At 37.9% G+C, this 22,512-nt stretch overlaps 1 protein-coding gene across 2 annotated transcripts in view; it reads right to left on the bottom strand.

Moving 5' to 3' along the window:
• Positions 1–3,715: 3,715 nt before the first annotated feature.
• The window catches only part of SNX29 (sorting nexin 29), a 120,865-nt gene continuing 102,068 nt past the window's right edge, over positions 3,716–22,512 (bottom strand). For both annotated transcript variants that reach the window (XM_061473281.1, XM_061473282.1), the window contains one exon: positions 3,716–9,188. In XM_061473281.1, coding sequence (XP_061329265.1) covers positions 9,059–9,188 — 130 coding nt within the window. In that variant the 3' untranslated portion in view covers positions 3,716–9,058. The remainder of the gene's footprint in view (positions 9,189–22,512) is intronic.

Raw genomic sequence — 22,512 nt, 5'->3', positions numbered from 1 at the left:
ATTGCTGCAAAAATGCCTCTCATCTTATGAACTGCTTGAAGCTATACGTATCACTTCAGATGCACAACCATGTGTTCCACCACTGTATTAAACAAAAGCCTACTGAGAATTTGAGGTGCTTCAAGATACATCTGAGTGAATAGCTAAATCATATGCTACAAAGTACTAATGTGAATCTAAAGCTCAGATCTGAAAAGAAGATCCTTCAAGCTGTTCCAACAACTTAAAGAGCACAAGATAAAGGACATACTGATTTGTCATTTATTCTTACAGTTAAGAAATAACTTGCTTGTGTACATCACAAGATACACATTTCTGACAAGAAATTTCTAAGGTATTACCTGTTTCAACTTATAGCTGGGAAACTTAACTATATTAAATATTTGATTTCCTACTTCTTTATAAGCTTAAATTCCCAGTTTGGAAAGCACCTGGGGATCTCCACTGCTGGAAATTCATTTTCTTGTAACACATAAAATTGGGAATGTTAATAATCATAGTTTCCTACTAGAAATTGAGATGAAGAAACTGCCACTGAGCCTGACATGTGCAAATGACTTAATTCATAGATGAATTAGCACTTGAAAAAATAGGGAATCAAGTGTGAAAAAGGGAAAAAAAATAGGATTAGGTATTTTAAAACCAGTATTAACCCAATAAACCCCCTTTTTACTATATTAGCTTAACCTATAAACATTTTTTCAGAGTGAAGCTATGTAATATGAATGTGAAGTCTCTCTTGCAATAGCAATAACTCCCAAAGATCTCGTATTTGACAGCTGTGGCAGATGCTTGTTTGACTCATTATAAAGAGGCTTCTATCATGCAAAGCTAACAACTTAGAACTCCGACACCAAGTACAACAAACCCTTGATGGTACCTCAACTGTTTCTGAACAACTTGTAGCATGAGTAATAAAATTAATTATAAAAATATTCTTCTTAGAAAAATGAATCAGTTAAAGTCAGAGCTGAAGCACTACATAAAGATGAATTTGCCAGACATATAAATTCTAGAAAACTGGGGGAGGGCACGTCTTTGTGATCCAAATATATCACAAGCTCAACACAGGAAGGTGTAAAAATCAAAAGTTCAAGTGCACACAAAAAGAGTACCTGAAGCTTCATATACAATGAACAAGCATAAACTGCTGCATGCCTGGCATTTAGAACAGAACCAATAAGCACAAAAGGCTCACTGTCTTCTGTGGGACACAAAGCCAGGGCAAAGCACATCCCTTTGCTCTATGGGAAGGACATCTACTGGTGCAATTAATGAATGGCCTAAGTGACTGAAACAATTATGAGCTGATAGGAGCAGGGATATAAGATCACTTTAAAAATAAAGATGTACCTACTTAGCAGTGACAAATCCAGTGTGTAGGATTAGGTATATGCAATTGGCTGAGCAACTCTAAACCACTAGGAAATTAAAAAAGGGCTTGAAAATGGCATGGATATTGTTGAATTTAAACTAAAAAGAAAGTTATCATCATGGTACTGAGAAACCACAGCATAAAAGCCTACTGTTGCAGTACAGATCACTGCATCCATCCTGAGTCTTAGGAAAGCCAACTTCCAGCTCTTTAAGGAGTTACAGGACCTCCTGGGAAACTGTCCTTAGAGACAGTAAACCCTGTGCAGGTCTTTTCCTGAAAAGAGAAAATCTTTAAACTCTGTAAGCCCATGCAGAAATGCCAAGCTATTACAACTCCCCATATGCAACTTGAATCTGCCTGGATTCATAGAAAAAACAGTAGTTGCTTTAAATGACCTCGCTCTTCCTGGGATTTTGAAAGTAGTAATTAAGCAGCAGCATCTAAGCATCTGGACAAGGCACTGGGACAATATTCAGACAGCCACTGAAAGGTGGTTCAGTCACATGCACATACAGATCATTGCACAAACCCTTTTTTTTCCCAGCTTTCTCTGGCCCAGGCTTTTGAATCTAGTTGCCTTTCCCTTAATGATCAGATTTTACTCTTCCCACAACTCTTCGAAGACTGAGACACATGCTGGTAGACTAGAAAACAAAGCTCAAGTGGCCAAGAAACACCCATTCAGAACAGATACTTGTTTTGCAGTACTGAAATGCTGTGCATCTGGTACAATGAGACCTTTGGCTTCTTACAGAGTGAAGGCAAGTCCCTGGCAATAACCAGAGGCTAACTGTGGGCTAATACCTAAAGTAGACAGAAATTAAAAAAAAAAACAAAACACCCCCCTCCCCCCCCACCCCGGCCTGAAATTATTAAAACTTTTAAAGCATAATTTTGCCGAGTATTTTGAATAATTGGGATATGAAAAGCTTATACTCTGTAACTATTAGTGGCTAGTAGCAGTATTAGAATTGCTTAAAAAGTCTCATCCACATTTGCTTAGACACAACAAACCCCTATGGATTGCCAACATAAATTAGAAGAACAGTTCTGCCAGCTAAATCCTATTAAGCCACCTAACCTCTCACAGCTTAGAAAAGATGTGGGTACCTAAACATCACTATGAATTTGACAGCAAGTGTCTTTCTGTACAAATGTTTTTAACATGAGCAGCTCAACTAATTAGAACTCTATAATGGTACAGGCTTGAAAATTTGTAATTCACTTAATCAGCAGCCCATATTGCGAGTATGAGGAATCTACTAACACTGGTGTGTTGTTATATTACAGCTTTGTCTGCTTGGTGGAAATTGATTTAATGTTTCCCACACCTCCAACTGAAAATTTTTCTTTACAATGAAGCATCCAAATCTAGCAGCTTGTTTTCACATGGTATGGAAGCATCCAGTGATGAACTGGATATGGAAGTGTCAGACTTAACATCCAGATGTATCTTAGCTCAATAAAAGGAAATCAAATGTACGTATGTCAGAAATGAATGCAAGAAAGCCAAAGAGCACAAAATAATAAAAGCATGTTAGATCAATCCTTGCAAAAAAAACCAAACAACCATAACCCCCAAGAAAAACCCCAACCCAACCCAACCCAAACCAAAAAAATCCCATCCAAGGGTTTTTTTTAGCATCTTTTCCTAAAAGATCCTGGCTTGCAACATGGAATATGTCTCACTGGACATGGGCAGAAACAACAGAGGACAAGTGCCCCCTGCTCTGCTGCAGCAATGAAAAGTTACCCTCAGAAGTTTTTCCTGTTGAAGACAGTGGCCACAAAAGTCACCACTCTCCAAGAGGTTGTCAGCTTGCATGCACACTGCAGACCTTCAGACAGGTCAGACCTTCAGACCTTCAGAACAGCGGTGGAATTCTTGCTTCCTAAAAAAAAGACAGTAAAATCAGAGGCAGAGTGGAACTTCCAGAACAAAACAGTATCACAGACATGGAAAAGGTGCAGATCTCAGTATTTAAATACCAGTTATACTGAAATTACATGTATGCCATTTAATTCCTCGTAGATCTCCTGTAGCTTCAGTGCAGGTTTTTTGCAGTAAGCAACATGCAAGACAAGCACTCACATGGCATTGTTCCCTTCTTGCTTGTGTAAGTGGTTTATCTAATAAGTGGTTTATCTAATAAACTGAAATGTTCACCATTTCTTTCAGTAAATACTATTTCTTCTATGATGAAATATTAACACTTTAACAAATCAAAGTCTCATACCTACATACATCATTATAGAAACACTGGAACAAACGAACATAAAACACAGAAGCAATTACAAACCCGCTAAATAGAACAAATAAGGTGCAAGATGCTCAAATTCAAACAAGAAAGATGTTATTGTTTATTTTCTTCTTGGTAAAGTAGCATATTTCAACCAGGTTACAACAAAATTACCACAGGATATTAAAAAAAAATACAAGAAAGTATTTAGAAAATTATATATATATACACATTTGCTTAAAAATTCTATAATGTAAACATTAGCATAACAAGTTAAAATAATATTACAGTTTATTAATACTTGTGTGAATACTGTACATATATATGCTTCAGAATTAATACTATCTTCCCTAGAGTCTAACAGCAACAACAAAAATCTTTTCCCCAACTCAAAAGGGAAATCCAGGTTCTTCAATCGCCAACAGGTTTGGTCCCACATACAAGACAGTTATTTATCTCAGTGTTAAGTAAGGAAGAATGTGCAGCCTTTCAGAGTTAAGAATTTCAACCACATTTACATTTCTATAACTTTTAGCTTCTTAAATGTTTATCACACCACTCAAAAAACCAACTACCACAGTTCAGCTTCTGTCATGGCATGGACATAATTCTTGAACTCTTGTTAAAGAAACTAATTCCCCCTACATGAAGTGTAATACATTCATTCCAATGCAGTAAAAAATGTTATTTAAGTCCAGGTATTTGCAGAAATTTGTAAATCTGGAAAATTCATTCCTCTCTAAACATTTCAGTACTTTTTGCTGGTATGAATTCGTGCCATCATTAACCAAAACCTAAGCCATTATTATTAAGTAGAAGTATGCTCTGATTATTTTTAAAAAGAAACAATCTAAGTTATCGATAACTAGATCATTAACACAGTTGACGCAGAATAAGAACTAAATGAAATGTACAGCATCAGACCACTGTGTAGAACAAGTGTTTCGTCTTCCAGTCAATATGTGAAATGCAAAGCAGCTTAACTGGTATTTTAAAACATATTCAATATTTCATATACATAATTCCATATATTAGAGTGATTCTTTCAATATCTCATGCTAAGAAACTACTGAAATGACTAAATAATCATCAAATTGGTATTGCATGTGATGTAGGGTGCTGACTGAAATATCCTAATCTACAGAAACTGACAGAGAGAAATTCTTTACTTTACGGAGTTGTTTAACCTTTTCCAGAAGTGAGTCAAGCTCCAATACAGTAGTATTATTGTTTCCACAGAGAAAATTGTGTTGTCATGTTAAACATGCTTATTTTCATACATACTAGAGTTCCAGCTAGAAAAGCACAGTGTTGTAGATTTGCAAGGGTGTATAGGAGCACAATCTGGTGAAATTGTCTTTTTATTTCTTTTAAACAAGTGTTCCACAGGCTTCTCATAGTAACTTCAAGCAGGTAAGTGTATTCTATCCACAGGTAGAGATTCTGTTCTCAGAATTAAAAAAATATTAAATAAAAACATGCTTTGGAGTGGGGGATTTGAGCCTTTGAAATGGCATTAAACTTACAGCAGAACTGAGATGCCTGTGTGCTTTGAAGGAAAAAGAATGATATCCTCATCTGAAAGTACTAATAAGTGATTCTGTTAACAAAATATCACATTTTTACATCATTCATATGTGTGACAGACAGTATCATTAGTTCATCTGGGGTTCACCAAGTCTTAATTTATTATTAGCTTGATGCTCTGAGTCAGTCATCCCCATTTGTTAGTAGGTTCTTATTAATTTGACAGCTACCAGATACTGTTCTATACAATAAAACATTACCTTAGCAGTAGGTCATGCTTTTGAGCCAGTAATCTTTAATACCACCGTGCTCTTTCTCTAAATACTTGTATTAATCCAATCATGATGGTTTATACTTGCAGGAGGTTCTGTAAGATGGTATAATTTGATTACAACTATCACATCAACAATATATTCCATAAAAAAGTCTGGCTTTGAAGTTATTAATCTTCCTAAGAGTATGTGACTTAATGGCCGTATCAGTTTAAGCCTTTATATCTGTGTCAATATCCTGCCTCACAGAAACCTTGGAAAATTACTGGTGTTATTGAGAAACTTGATATAATGCAGGAGCCAAGTTGATGCAATCCATTCTCTACAATGAATGACAGAATCTCTAAATAAATGAGATTCTGAAACTCCATAGCCAATACATAATGAATACTGATAAACAATCACATCTGCAAGAGATGCGAGTTTTGCCTGCCTTGTGTTTCCAGGAAACTGTTCATTTTGTATGCAATTGAAGAATGGCATTAAAATAAAAGTAGTGCCACTTAGTTTTACAATTTATTTTGAATAGTCACTAAGGTTCCAGATGAGCAGCCCCAGAGATCTCATATGCCTACAGATGAAAACAGGAATAAGGAATGAAATGGAAATGATATTACTAATTCCTTTTTGCCGCTACAGCCAGAGGCTTACAGGAACAATGCCAGGGACTCTCCTGTCCACAGCCCTCTGGTCTGTGATGACCACAGGCTGGTCAAAGGTGCCAACAAGAACTGGTTGAACCCACCAAGTCATGATGCATCAGCTTCTGACCACGGACAAGGGTTTAAGAGTTGTCGGTCAGTACCAAAGAAAATCAGATTTATACAAAAATCATAACTACAGGTATGGAATTAGATAACTGGTAAAAGAATTTAATGGATGGAATCTTTGTTTCGCTTACCAGTATTCTGTAAGAATAATGTAACTAATTTGGTTCTTAAAGTCAGCGGGGCAACCTTCTTCAACAGTCTTGGCTGATTCTAACAGACAAACAGCAGTGGGATTTGTGACAGATAAGTACAGTTGCTCTCAAAGACAGGGCTCTGAGATGCTAAAAGATGCTAAAATTTTGGGCATTCGTACCACTGGGTATCTCCTTACAGTCATGCAAGTACCTCACTTGTTTCAAAATATCAAGTGGAAAAGCTATCTTGTGAAGAAAGACTTTCATTTAATTATTTTCTGAGATTTAGAGAAATCACAGATGAGCTCGTAAAAGGCTTAGTGATGCACCCATGATGGTATCTTGTAACATAAAGTGAAGGCTGTTTGCAGACTGCAGTCTTGGGAGCTGATACACAATTTCACTAAAGTTAATGAAGAAAGATTTGTACAGAGTAAACAAGTTTAGCACTTTTTATGTAATCTACATACATACATTAAAATCTACCAGAAGCAAGATAATCAGGAATGGAATAATTTTAAGAGCCAAATGTAGATACACAAAAAATCCTTCTGAACAACTAAAAAAACAATTTAATTTTTGTGTGCGCTAAATGATTCCCTACCATTGTAACTTTCTGAATAAGGAGTATTTGAATTTGTGACTTATTTCCTGCAAATTAATACAGTTTCATCTGGCAGATACACCACAAAGGTTTCCATACACTTTTCTTTCAGATTTACTTGCAATTCAGTGTTAATAGATGTGTGTCAGACTTTTACTAACCAAGTGTCTACTTTCTGAAAAATCAATTTAGAATCGTTTCAAAATGGGACCATCATTGGAGCTACTTTTCTTTCCAACAAAACCAAAATAAACTATCAGCAGTGTATCCAACTGAAGAGGCTGGAGGAGCATTAACTGCCCAGCTACTCCCTCTCCTTTCTTCTGAAATAAATGTCCTGCTGTAGTTTACACAGAACACCAACAGTAACTCATCTTTTAATGAAAACAAACCAGCTGGCTCCATGGCTGGCCTGTTGGGTTTCCTATTTATCTACCTCTATATTTTGTAAATGTGATCTCTTACTGACTGAAAAATATAATTTCATTTCTATGACAGGATTCTTAGTGGTATTCCACCTACTGAAATTTCTGACCCGAAGAGTGACTTCCACTCCTCCTTGCCACAGTCTGCTATACAGTGCAATTTATAAGCTACATATGCAGTCATAGGAATCCAGCACTTAGGGTTCATACTCTGGCACCACTGAAGCCACTCACTGTGTGTAATGAACCCCTCCGCACTCAAGAAGTGCCACTGAAAAAGACTGGGCCATTTACTTGACTAAATAACACCCAATTGTTACAGGTTTGTAGAACAGAAGTTCCAGTTTGCTAGAACTTTAGTAAAGCACTGAGGCAAACAATCTGTTAGTAATCATCAGCTTTTTTTTTTTTTTGCAGAGTAACGCTAGATTTCAGTATCTACTGACACAAGAATTTAGTGCAATGAATGGATAATAAAACAACGGTACACCAATTTAAGGAACATTATCCAAAAAAACTTCTAAGAAAGATATTCTTATGCAAGGGAAAACCAGAATACAATTAATAGAAAATGTGAACGTACACTGCTTAAACTTAATGAAGAGAAGAAGATAGCAAACATATAATTAACTGCCTACGGCAGTGCAGCTAATGGATACTGAACTGGATTCCAGTTAATCCATGTCAGGACTTCCATCACTTGTAACAATTCTTGTTAATTTCTTTTTCACTTACTCACAGTAGTACCATTACAAATTACTTTTCAATAAGAGGTGATGGGTAATAGGCACTTTCATTACAGGCAATTTTTAAGTATCACCATGAGAAGGGTTTTACAAAATCAGAGTAAGAATTCCACACTGCTGTGTAAATGATGGGAGTGTTCAGTAACATCTGCAACAAATTAATAACAACACAGACCCCAACACTTTAAAACACTGTTTTATACCATGCTAATTTTGTGTATCCTTGTGGTGGTTTTTAGAAATCAGTAATATTGCACCCAGCCTTACCGCAAGACTGAAATTTCACTAGAAAATTATTACATTCTGTGATTTTAAAGAATTACTTCCCACAAATGAAAGCTATTGAGGTTATCTAACTACAAATGTACAAAAGCTATTTTCCCACCTGTAATGTTTTTCGTCATCTACTTTGTCAAGTTTTCTAAAAACCTTTCTGTGTGTCAGAGATTTACAATAAAAAAACCCACCAGTCTTTCTATTTACAAAAGCTAGTAAATTAGTGAGGTTCTTTAATGCACATCCTTCTGACATATTAAGTAGTGATAATCATAACTGTTCTAAGGAAAAAAAATTGTCTTGGCATGATACTCATGTCTCTCTGGAACAGAAAAACATACATGTAGAAAGGAAGACAACACAATAAAACCAAGGAATTCATAGGAACAGAAGAACTTCAGAAGAACAAAGGGGAATACGTGCAATGTGGCTTTACAAAACAAAGAAAATGCCTCTCATAGTTTGCTGAGTTCTCACGAAGAGCCCTCCTATTCTTTTGAGAAAGCGATTCCTGCCTTCAAAGTAGTTAATCAGGATATGACCCTTAGTAATGAATATCTCTTTTCAGGATTTAAGTTGATGCAGCTGTAGTCTCTTCAAGACCTTAAATTATAAATACAGAAAAGGAAGGAATCACAGGACAACTTTAAGTACATGGTGTCAGTATTCACAGTTACAAGGAAGGGTCAAAGATCACCACTCTGTGGCTCCAGGCTTCGTGGCTCTCTTTGGTGGCTGCGAGACAGTTTGGGGAAGCGCGTAGTCACTCTTGAGCGATTGCTTTTGCTCCCTGATTCTCCAGAAGTTGCAATATCACTAGGAAGACAAAAAAAAATACAGAAATTGCTAGTTTATGTTATATGTAAATTATTCAGTAGTTATTCCAAACATGTAAAAAGCAGATGTTGCGAGAGCCTGGCAGATGACTGCAAAGTACAGCACACATCTTCAACTACACAGAACTGCATTCTTTCTACTGGTAATTCAAGTATGAATTACAGAATGGGCTCTTTCAAAAATGAGAACTAGTAGAACTCCTAATAGTTTATGAAAGATTGCAAATTACAGGATAAAAGCATTTCTCTATGAGTTACAGTTCTGAAATGGTGGGAAAAGCATTTTGAAGTGATAAAAGTACAAGCAAAAAAGACAAGAGCTTGGATGATGCTCTACTTCACAATTCTCCAATTATGGATGGATGTATCATAACATGATGAGGTACATTAGTAATACATCCCTGTTGGGAATTCTTCCATCTCTTCTGACCCACAACACACTGTAGCCTGACATGAATGACCCTTTTGGAAAAGACTCCAAGAAGTACATTAAGATCAAAAACAAGCAGTAACAGAAAATTCCAGCTTACCTAGGTGATATTCAGAGGCTATAGACTCCTCGGACAACTACAGTATAAAGGGATAGCATTGTACTTTCACCATTCTTGTAGAGGACTCCACATGGTTTTTAATTATACTGCTTACATATAGATTGATAAATAAAACTGAATTTTAGATTTTGCAACTGAGCTGGGTAACACGATTACACAGCATACAGAGCTAAGTTTATTTTTATATGTAATCCACCCCCCCATGCCCCCCCGTCCCCCCCAAACTCTTGAAATACCTTCAGAATGCATTAACAAATCCACAGGGGAGGAACTGCACATCTGCTGTTCTTGCCATGTTAAACAAATACAGATATATTTTAAAACAACCACTGAATTTACTCTGTGTAGTTCCCTTCTTTCTGCAGAGTGACCTTCTTCATGGGTCAGAAAGCCCTGCTAAAGCCATAGACACACTCAAGTTCCACTTGGGCAACCTGAACACCCACGTGGCAGAGACCTTAGCAAAGCAGAAGCATTTAACAAGTCCTGAGACCAAGGGAAAAATTCACCTGCAGGAAACAGAGCCCTTCTGCAAGGTAAGGCAGCTGTACCACTGGCAGCCACTGGCAGCCACTGCACTGCACACACTGGCTGTTAGTCACAAACAGTAACAGAAAAACAGTATAGAAAAATTGTGTCCAGTTCAGATGCTAAATATTAACAGAAAACAAAACTCTGTGTTTTTAATGGCAGTGGCTTACTTGTCTAAATTTCTGAGCACAACACTCTAAAATAACCTTAGTTAAAAGAAAAAAAGATTTTTCTAAATTAAAATTCACCACATTCCTATAATAGTATTTAGTCTTTCTGGGTAACTAGGAAGTCCTTCACATGAAAAACTGCATCAAATACCTGTGGTATACATCCTTGTCTTCTTTAGTATCAAGATGAACAAGTTAGATCTTTAATTCCTTATTTTTCTTGTCACTAAAAGAAAAAACTAAAAATGTATTTAGTGTGTGTTATTAATACTTGGTAGCACAGGATAACTGAACTTCCAACCCTGGCCTTATGATTTTTATCTGGAAACTCAGCAAGGCTGGCTAAATTGCTGTAGAGAATTCTGATCATGTGAATCCAATTTCAGCTGTGCTCATTAGCATGGATTTTTTTAGTAACATGAATATTATTAGTCATTATTTTTACACTATTTATAAAATTGCAGTGATGCAGTGTTGATATTCTAATAGAGCGTAAGATACTGTCTTCAGAAGCTTGATTCTGTGTTAAAACGTATTTTTCAGAACACATAAACATAAAAGCATCTAAATATCAAGTATGCAATGGAATCAAATAAATTTTCACCTCATTGGGCTTTTCTCAATCTAAAATAGGTTAATTTACCATCATGATGATACCACTGCTGATAGTACTTTAGCTTTATCAGGCAGACAGGCAGCTCCTTTACAGATGCACATTGCAGAAGCAAGCAGTGTTATCATTACTATTGAAAGTACATTTCAATACACAAGCTCCTCCTGCTGGCATGTCCTCAACATGACACTAGTGTCACTCACTGGGAAGCCACTTTTCCCTCCTGTAGGAAAAATGCCCAAAGAAAAAATTACCAAAGGTGTAAAATGAATTCCCCTAAAATGAATAGATATGAATTAATATAAGATAAGCAGGGCTGAGGTTAACAAGATCATCTTAGGATAATTAGATGAACACCAGTGCCTGTGAATGAAGGCCAAAAACTAGAAGTAATTCTGCTAATTTAAATGATGCTACTGCAGAATGAGATTATATCTAATAACCAAATTAGAGATAATTTGTCTTAAATGTCTTAGCTAATTTTCATAAAGGCAATCCAAATTCTGAGACAAATCATTATGTTATGTAGGATTAAAGAAACCAACTTAGAGCTGAGGAATTAGAACTTCACGCATTCAGCATGAGAAAGCAAACTGGAGCTGAAATTAAATTGACCAACTTCCATGGAAACAGATGATGTACGGAGAAAAAAGGCTGGAGTATTAAAAAGAAATCATACATTTATAAAAGTGTATCTCTTAAGCCCCTTCCCATCTTCCCTCCTCCAAAACCTGATAAGGAAACTTGCCACCTCACTTGTCTGTTTCAGCTCTAGCTTTTTACTCTACAATTAAAATACTGACTTTCAAATAATAGCCAGGAAGTTTAACTATTAAATTTGGGAAAGAAATGATCCACTCCCAAAATGCATGATAATCAAGCAGGAGGAAAAGATTAATTGCCCATCTCTTCCGCCTCCTGTTACTGGAATTAATAATTTGGTTCTGGCTTTGAGGTCAAATGATACTTACAGACTCTCTGGCACTAAACACGACACCTTTTTAAACCTCTAGTCTGTTCAACAGGTCAGGTATTTCATGAACTACTGGGCAGAGCTAATGAAGACCTTAAAATGATCCTGTCACAATTTCTGGCAAATGCACATGAAGATGAAATTGAGACACTTCTTCTGAATCTATTTTTGCTGATGTGTGTTTGGGTTTGAGGAAGAAGGCACCAGCATACCTACACGCAGTGTTTGCAAATCCTCTCATTTGTATCATTCAGCGGCAACAGTTTCTAGGCTACTTTTTTGGGAGGTTGAGATAAGGGTTCACCTACAGCTGGTAGTTTTATTTAAATTAAAATACAAATTTAAAATATGTAAATCTAAACCAGGGAGTAGCTATTCTAAATCAACTCCTCCAGGACAGCTACGGCAAATCCCTGTGGTAAGCCCTCACTGTCTCTTCTACACCTCTGAGTTTCACCTGCTCAGTTTTAATGTAACATTCTTATTTCTTTTACCTTCATAGCCACTTGAAGACTTCTCAGGGTTTAGTTTTCCTGGCTGAGCCTGGCAGGCAGCCGGATACTTGCTAGGCATTACCGTGTTCAGCAGTGGAATGTTCAACTATTAAAGGCTCAAGTTCTTTTCTCCACTCTCGCCTTGTCCCATTCTGAATTAAAGAGCGACCTACTGATGCAATCAATTTCTTCTTCCTTCCAGATCATTGTTTAGCTTTTAAGCATTCCCGATTGATCTGTCCAGTGTTTGGATATCAATTCAGCTTCATTGATTTTGTCTTGGTGCCAAGTTCTGGCTGAGGTACATCTATAGAAAATAGCTTAAGTAACTGCTCTTCTAAATCAGCTTCATACCTTTCATTTATTGCTTTCTGTGTTATCAAAATGTAAACTGCATTTGTCTTTTTCTTTATGCATTTAGCATATGAAACCGCAGTACTCTCTCGGCTGATAACTGCGAACATTTAAATTAAAAAATTTATTTCCCATCTCATTGTCTTCAGGATAAAATTAGAGAGGAATTTCTCATAAGAATATAACATGTCTGTAACTGGAGATACTTTTGTACCAGCCAGAGATCAGAGAGCAGAAGTAACAAGCACATCCTGGGAGGGTAGCAAAGCTCAGGATATTTTTTAATATATATATATCTCACATGCAAAAGCATCTGTGGAGGCATTCCTGATTCTAGTTTTGCTTCAGTTGTATTAAACATACCTCATGAAGAAAGGCATTAGCTGGCAGATAAATTTGGTTTCACCAGTTTCTTGCATTATTAATAGTGCTGTTTGATATGATAATTTTTGGACATGACCCCATATTTAATGTGGTAAACTGGATTCAGGCAGGCAGCCCCCTCAAAACAATGCCTATACTTATACTAAGAGATTCTTCTTAGACACATGAGAACTAATTCTGACTTGCCAATACAGCAAATCTCAGCACCTTCTTCTGCCAATTAAAATCAGCTAAAATACCTGTTTAGTGGCATTATTAACTACGACTCTGATTTCATCAAATCTTTTTACACACCCTAGTAACTCCTGCTTTGCAGTGATCTAGGTAAAATCCTTGTTTCCAGTTGCTGAAGTGTAAAAATAATTGGAGCCACAGTTCTGCCATCACTCCCAATTTTGTAGAAATGAAATACAATTATTAATGAGAAACAGTGATCTCCAGCTATTAATTCAGATGACTGAGTTGGGATGTTTAAATAGTTACCTAGTAACAGAAGAAACAGAAAGATATGGGTAAGATAATCCCTCTACAGCTCACTCTGTCACTGAAAATCCTGAAGATGCTATTAAAGTTGCCAGGTTAAAAAACAAATAATTTCCTATCATGCTTAGATCTGAATTGATCAAGAGATGGAAAGCATTAATTCTAATATTCTATCCAACTATTCAATTAATATACAACTCCTTCTACTTCCGCATACATATTTGTACAGCACAACACAGTATTCAGTGACGTATTCAATCTCTTCCTGCTGTGAAATAATTACAAACACAGAATCATGCTTCCAGTTGTTATAATTTGAATGATCCTAACTTGAATGTTCTCGTGCTACAAATCAGTTTCCACACCAGTATGAAAATTTCCTTCATAAGCATCATCTGAACTGATATTTGAATATTTCTGTAAACCATGACACTGTACCTAATACTGATGATGGGATCTTTGTTTGCTTCCACTAACTTTACTGTGAAGTTGAATGGTTACAGTACATCAAATGTTTTGTATCCATTAGCTATACACTATACAATGAATAATACCTACAACTGATTTTGGATGAAATACAGTCTCATTCAGGAAATGCTCAGAAACCTGTAAAATGACCTTTCCTGAATTTACATCTGAGAAATGCCTGAAGTCTTGTTTCTTGGTTTTCTAATACATAATGACATCTGCATTTGGGAACGTTTCCTTTCTGCTTCTTGCGCTGCCTCTGCCAGAATAACATAATGCATAAATATGTTATTCACACAAATGATCTCTTCACAACTCACTAGAAAGCCAGAAACCACTGAACACACATGTAAGAGAAAGTTCATCAGAATACATGATTTAGTTATAATTGCTATAATTGGTTTGTGTATTTCACTGATTAGCTGAAAGGCAGGAAGTTGGGCTACAGCATCCATTTCCACCTAGAAATCACCAACATTTTGTTCTGTTGGGGTTAGCTGGCTCTGTGCAAGCAGCATAACCTACCACTTTCCTTTGACAGGTAATTTAATGAACCAATGCCTCAGAAGCAGATCATGTTCCAAGGCTGTGCATATAATAACAAAATTGCATGATCTGATTTCATAAGAACAGCGTTCAGTGAACACCTGGATATATTTTTTCCTGCTAGTACCATAATGATCATCTTTAAAGAAAGCACAGACAGATCTAGGATACATTTTTCTTGAAAATATTGAGGTATTTAAAAATGAAGTCGTGCATCAGGATTCACAATGCATCATATATGTGAAAATAAAAGGAGTAAAACTTTTGTTTGACAAGTAGCAATTTTGATGTGCTGAGATAGCAGTGCATTGCAGTGACTAGCCAAGCAATTCCTCCTCCATTTGCACAAACTGCTTGCACACAAAAATGACATGGAATGGAGACAGGTTACCAAATCAACTTTTAAGCAGCTCATAATCAATACGATTGGCACTGGAAGTAACAACAGGAAGCCTGCAGGAAGTGTGGTCTCAAGACACCAGTGTATGAGAAGCCAGTAAAAGGAGTTGATATATATATATCAACACTTGTGAGCTACCCACCTTCTGCTTTACAGATCAGAAAAATGCAAAGTTGACCACCTTTTGGGAGAAGAGGCGGGTGGGGGGAAAGAAAGGGTTGCCATCTCCTCTAATTTGCCTAACTTTACCAACATCACAGAGAAGAAAAAGTCTGAAACCTAAAAGCATTTCTTTTCCTACCTGTTCATCCCTCTCCTTCAGCAGACACTGAGCTCGCCAATACACTCACAGAATCACGGAAAAGTTTGGGTTGGAAGGGAACTTCGAAGCTTATCTCATCTAACCCCCCTGCAATGAGCAGGGACATCTTCAACTACATCAGGTTGCCCATAACCACATCCAGCCTGGCCTTGAATGTCTCCAGGGATGGGGCATCCACCACCTCTCTGGGCAACTTGTGCCAGGATTTTACAACCCTCATTGTAAAGAATTTCTTCCTCACGTCCAGCCTCAATCTCCCTCTTTTAGTTTAAAACCATCACCTCTTGTCCTGTCACAACAGGCCCTGCTAAAAAGTCTTTCCCCATCTTTCTTATAGACCCCTTTTAAGCACTGAAAAGCCACAGTAGGGTCTCCCCAGAGCCTTCTCTTCTCCAGGCTGAACAACCCCAACTCTCTCAGCCTTTCCTCATAGAAGAGATGCTCCATCCCTCTGATCATTTCTGTGGCCCTGCTATAGATCCTCTCCAATAGGACCAAATTGTTCCTGTACTGTGGACTCCAGACCTGGACACAGTACTCCACGTGAGGTCCCTTTGGCTAATGCCAGTTGCAAACTCAGCGCATATTCCTGCCTTCCTTCACCATGTCTGACTTTAAACCTTGGAGCCCGGACAACTCAGCTCTGGGAGTAACACAGTGCAGTTACCAGACCCCCATTCCCATTCACACCAACAGCAAACAGCTGCTAGTGCATTCGTTCAGAGCTGTTGCTGCTGTCTCCTGTAGAGACACTTTGTCCCCTCCATGCTCCTTCACTCAACTTTCCTCCACATTCAGCCAGGCAAGAGTATCTGCCAAAAAGCACTAGTAGCTACACTTTTCAATATAGTTTCAGTAGTCTGCATGGGAATAATGCAACTTGCTGAGTTTTGCAAGCAAACTGAGCAGCATAAAAACAACCTGCACAAAAAACTGCCATTATTATTTTATTTTTATGAACAAACCCCTTCTTTTAAAACTACCATAAAAGCAAATGGAATGATAAAGAAAAGTTGTGATCAAAACATGTTTTGATCTTCCAAGCAAGTGCTTGAGTTTTAATTGCTCCATGAAGTTAAGAAGTATCAGCTGCTTCTCTCAAGCATCTTCATTTCTCATGAAGATTACAGCACGATATTAACACATGCAAGAAGGCTGAAAAGAGCTGCCATGATCATTCCCAGGGACAGGTCTAGATTAAAATGGAAGTCATGTTAACAGTAATAACTATGAAGGAGAAAAAGGGACAAATAAACACTGCTCACAGAATCCCAGAGAATCACAACCCTCTTCTGGAAAATATGTCAGCAATAACAGTAAAGAACAGTGCTTTATAGCAATCACTCTTTTGGGGGTTTCTTCTTAGTTTTAAATACTAAGGACACCTTACTGCACTACATCAGCGAGATACTAATAGTGATCCAGGAGCTAAACACTCAAAAAATTAGGTCTGAATTTTAACCTTTGGGAGCTCTCAGATTGTTCTTCATTTTAGCCTATTATTTTTTCTTTTCCCTAAGCTAAAATAAATAAATAAATAAATGTATAAATACTCACACTGAGCTGGGTAACACATAGAAAATACTTCACCTGCCCCTGGAAACAGAACCACAGAGAGACAGTTGAGACTTGGCATAGTGAATGAACCCTGTAGTCTCTAAATAAACAAAAGTATCAAGATGGGAAAATGTGTAAATAAAGTGCAGAATCGAGTACTGTCCACAGAATAACACGGGAAATGCCGACTTTGTTCTTGGTAATGAAGACAAGGAGTAATGTTTACATTTAATCCAACACAGAAAGAGAATCTAATCAAAGGAGGTACGACACTGCCCAGTAAATGACGCTGGGGGCCAGCCCAGGGTTGCAGTGCTCTTGATGGATTAGACAGACACTAAGCTAGGATCAGGCTCGACAGCAAAAAGACGACCACAGTAATAAGCAATCAAAATCACATTTCCTTTTGAGTCAGATTTCAATTCTTTTCTCTCTAAGACAGAAAACAGCACTGACAAATAAAGGCTCATCTCTTTTTTGAATTCCAACTCCAAATTAGGCTAACAGGAAGCAAAATTTGCTCTCTCTACTCCAGGGCAGTTAAATGCATAGCACACTGCTGGCCATGATCTCCTGAAATTTTGGGGTCAGTTCTCCAGGTATCATCAGATTCAGAATCTTTAAAAAGTACACCACCTTAGTCCCTTCTTTAATGCAAATGTAACTTTGCCACTGAGTCTGGAATAAAAATAAGCAAAATTTACCATAAGCTTGCTCCTTGCCAGAGTATGAAAGAAAAATCAATTCAGAACAGTGACCCGCTGGACTCTCATATGCCTGGCAGGCATTTAAGTGCAACTCCAGCACTGGAGCTCATGCCTGGCAACTGGGGAGTAGCAGCTCAGGAGCTGCTGAATATTCTCAGCTCTCAGCTACATAGAGAAGCCTGTTGCTACCCAAAGTATTTGCTTCTGTAACGCACTTTCATCTTTTACCTATGAACTCCCCAGGAAGTTCCTCCTCTCCTTGCCTCTGTGTTCTGTGGCTTTCGGCCACGTGAAGTCTTTGGTGTTAAAAGTCTAGCCACCCTTGATACAGGACATTTTATGGCTCTGAATAAATGTTGAGCTAAATGGAAACTGAAAAAGCTGCTGAGGTATCACTTTCCCTGGTTTAGAAATAGATGGGTGAAGCATCTTTCTGGAGAAGTCAATACTACATATGAATGGATACTGCACCAGAAGGCAGTATGATGATGCAGAATTTTATCTTTGTTAGGGTAGTTCTCCTTTCAAGCAACAGGAGAAAAGTCTCAGAAGAACCCAAATGCAGCATGCTCCTCCTTGAATACAACTGCACCCACCTGAAAAGCAAACGGCTGCCCTGATGCAATATGAAGACTATTTATGCCCTACAAAGTGCACAGGTGATATTCACTCGACTGCAGTATCAACAGCTCTGCAGTTAGACACGAATCATTTTTAATCTTATACATACAGCTGCCCTGTGCTTACGAGGCAGCACTGGATTTTATCAGAGCCTTCAGGATTTAGATGCATTTGACTCTGCTGCAGCACTAACAGCACAAATATGATAAAATATTCAGTCTGCCTGACAATGCAAACCAGCCCCATTTTATTCCCCTTTGGTCATACCTAGCTACTGTCAACAGCTACTGCTTCACGATTTATCTCTTTTAATATGTAGGAGTCTTTCACTGAAAGATTTTTAAAGGAGACAGACATTCAGAGCTGTTCAGTGTATTTATTTACCCAGAAACTGTATTAAGACTAACAAATTAAATCTCCTATAAAGAATTGGCTTATGAACTCTTAAAAGTCAGAATAAAATTTCAGAAACTTCAGAGCTATACCAGACATGGAACAGTAAGAAACAGGCTCTTCAGCCCATTTTGCAGTTGCAAAATTAAGCAATTTTACGCAAACTGTTTACAAGGCACAGATTTCTAACACTGTGTACAGTGAACAGCAACCCCTGCAGACACACTCATTAGCGGTCCTGATTACTACGTATCATGCGTTTTACTAAACTCTAAAGCATAACTGTCTTACACTTTTAAAATCTTCACCTAAAAATAAACCTTCATACTGCTGTTGGTATAATCAAGCCCTGGGGGACTGTGTAATTAGTAGGTGAAGATTCGAAGAAAAATTACCCTGGTTTGCTCTTGGAGACAGTGACATCAACCAACCCAGTACAAATCCTTCCTGTAATTTCTGTCTAAAATTGGGTTATTTTAGTAAGAGTAAACTGAAGAAGCCTGTTTCACTATAAAGCAGATCTGCATTAGGAAATCTGCAAGCTGTTCTGACTACAGCATCATAGCCAAGAATAACCCGATGTTATACTTAGACTGATGTAAATCTGCAAAGTACTCCAGTCCCCGGGTTAGGGACATGCTGAAACAGCAAGGGGACCAAATGTAGAAAGGATACCTGTGCAACCTCTGCATGCTGCAAGTGAACCAGAACTGTGTGATGAGGCTGCCTCTGTTACACCTGCACAAACCTCAACAGTCCAGCTAATTTTGCATTTCTGACCTGATACTTGGCCTAATTTGTACCTACAGAGAAGGTACTGGTGATCTCAGAAGCTGTCTAAAGAACATCCCTTAAAAACTAGCAACAACCACTTTCTTGCAGAGAAGTATGCATGCAACCATTAATTTTTGTTATTAATAGATGAGTGCCTATAATTACACCAACTTATTCTAGCATCCTTCAGCTAATTCTTCATGGATTCTGCTATCACCACAGAAGTGCCAAATGCATTAAAGATACACCATAAAAATAGCAGCTGAAATACAACAGAATTGAATGGACTATGTTTATAGCTGGCAGATCAACAAAACCAAGGAACAAAGCTTCTGGAGGATGTTTTGAATTTCAGCGATGGCCTGCAGCTAATTCATGCTGCTTTCACATGAGAAACTGATGGCTGCTGAAATATATTTTAATACAACTTCAAATGAGGAAAAAAACCACCTCCTTTTGAAAAACCATGCACTGAGGCATAAACAAACTTGTTATGGTGTGGATTAAAGCCAAGCACATGCACAACTACAGAGATACCTCCCTTATGAAGATTATTTGCTTCATGTATTTGAATGGATGCATCCATTTATCCATTACTGTCAACGTTGCACAGGAAGGAACACGGATAAGCACTGGAAAACTGCAATATAAGGTGTATAAACAGATTTTTCTGAACCACGTCTTCATGACTATTCCTTACTGGTTTATATGCTAAGAGAAAAGAATAAAGCTTACATATCCATCTCTCAGCAAAGCCTCTTTCACTCCTCAAAACCTTTTCCACCATGGAAAAGCAGTTAGACCTTACCTTTGGTTTTATATCCAGTGAAATAAGAATTACAGAATAGGTCTTTTCTTGCAATACTCCAAATCTAACAATTACATGAAGAGAAGAACTTCAAAGTCATGTGGAGACCTCATAGCAGCCTTCCAGTATCTGAAGGGGGCCTACAAGGATGCTGAAAACGGATTCTTCATTAGGGACTGTAGCGATAGGAAAAAGGGTAATGGGTTCAAACTGAGATAGTGGAAACTCAGGTTAGATATAAGGAAGAAGCTCTTTACTGTGAGGGTGGTGAGGCACTGGAACAGACTGCTCCAAGAAGTGGTAAATGCCCCATCCCTGGCAGTGTTCAAGGCCAGGTAGGACAGAGCCTTGGATGACACGGTCTAGTGTGAGGCATCCCTGCTCATGGCAGGGGGTTAGAACTGGATGATCTTGAGGCCCTTTCCAACCCAAACCATTCTATGACTCATTAGAAAATTAATTTAAAAAAATCAAACAAACAAACCTGCCATTCTTGTAATGAAGTAAAATTCACAGATGAAAGCGTATTTACACACACACGTTCTGATTTAAAGAACAGTGTATTTTCAGTCCTAATTCCTTCTCTCTCCCCCTCCCCCTTTTCTTTTTCTTTCCACAAAAGATTCCTCATGGGCAATTAAAGGGAGACATTGACATTTCAGGAGATCTGTAGCTAACATCATGAACCCACTTTTGAGAGCTTGGTTTGTGGTATTTCTGACAGTGGATTGCATTAATACACTATGCCAAATTGCAAATGCTATCCTGTGCCAAAAATATTTGCAAATGTCAGAGAAAACCACCCAATATGAAAAAGGTCCTTTTCTTAACCTGGAGCGACTACTTCTGCACCAAGGGCTGATGCATGGGCTACAGCACAGAAACAGCATTGGGCTGGTGCTGGCTGTGCCCCACTGTGACTCTGAGCAGTAGGAAACGGAAGCACAGTGACCTACAGGAATCGTTTGTTGTTTGTCTCTATCAAGTACACTGGAAAAAATACCATTTCAGTGGAAGCTGAAGAGAGAACACAGGTTGCCCTGACTAAAAGGAGATGCGGCTAACCCATCAGGTCATGCTACTCAGCCCCTTGGGTATAAAACCCAAAAAAGTCACGCTCTCACTGGAGAGTGCTGCCTTCATACAGCAAATAAATACGCACTTACTGCTCTGTGTGTTCTTCCATTCGTCCACATACTAGAAATCCTTGAGAAAGTGTGATTTTTCAGATGATCTGCATTGTTGCCAAATAATAAAGCTTCCCTTATAGTATAATACAAGCTGAAAATGGCAAGTCAAACACTTTCTCTTGAACATACACTCTGAATTTACGTAATTCTTGTCTGTACCTGAAGTTCTCTCTTATAAACTGTGTCTACCAGTTTTATGACCCTATATAATTATTTCGAAGTAGAGATACGAACTTCTCATGAACCTCCAGACTGAGTTTTGTCCAGGTCATGTCACCCAGGCCAGGCTAGTGTAGTTTCCAGTGATATATTTTGCCATGCAGACTGGTTAAAGTCAGTCAGAAGCCCTTAAGTTCCTTCTAACATAACAAAGAAAGACAGGAGGAGAAGTAACCTCACCCTGTGGTAGAACAGTATGGCTCCAAAAACCTAATGAAGTGCCAGAATTGCATAGTGTGCAACTTCCAAATGTATGATAAATGCAATAGAAATATATTATAAATAAGAGATTACATAGGATTTTTTAGTCCCATTAATCAGTTACTACTCATTCTAGGGACAGGTATTTAAATAAGGACTTCCCTCTTTAGTTGCACATTTCAAATTCTAATTTAAAAATAAGAATAAAATAAAAAAAAACATCACAAGCGATCTGGGCTGTGAGAACCTGTCAATATAGATAGTACACAATCCCATCTGCTCAAAGCCCTCACACTACACTACCTACCTGAAACCTGCCTTCAGATGCATGGAGAACGTTAACTTGAAAAGTTCTCTTTGTGGAAATGTCATGGGCTTTTCCAGTACTCTGCCACTCCAAAAGGCAGATCCTGTTTTGGAGCATTGCAGCTCTCACTGTACACAGTGGAATAACACATCATTAAAAGGGGTCTCCACCAAGGCTTTGTTTCGAAGCTCATGACTGGTAACTGAGCGCTATGGATCCCTGAGCTCTCCTACCCAGC

Source organism: Pezoporus flaviventris, unplaced genomic scaffold (assembly GCF_033815535.1).
Source record: "Pezoporus flaviventris isolate CSIRO_AGI_PZ_B2104156 unplaced genomic scaffold, CSIRO_AGI_Pfla_v1 ptg000078l, whole genome shotgun sequence".
Taxonomy (NCBI): domain Eukaryota; kingdom Metazoa; phylum Chordata; class Aves; order Psittaciformes; family Psittacidae; genus Pezoporus; species Pezoporus flaviventris.
The sequence above is the reverse complement of the archived record's forward strand: the minus strand, read 5'-3'. Positions and strand labels throughout refer to the sequence as shown.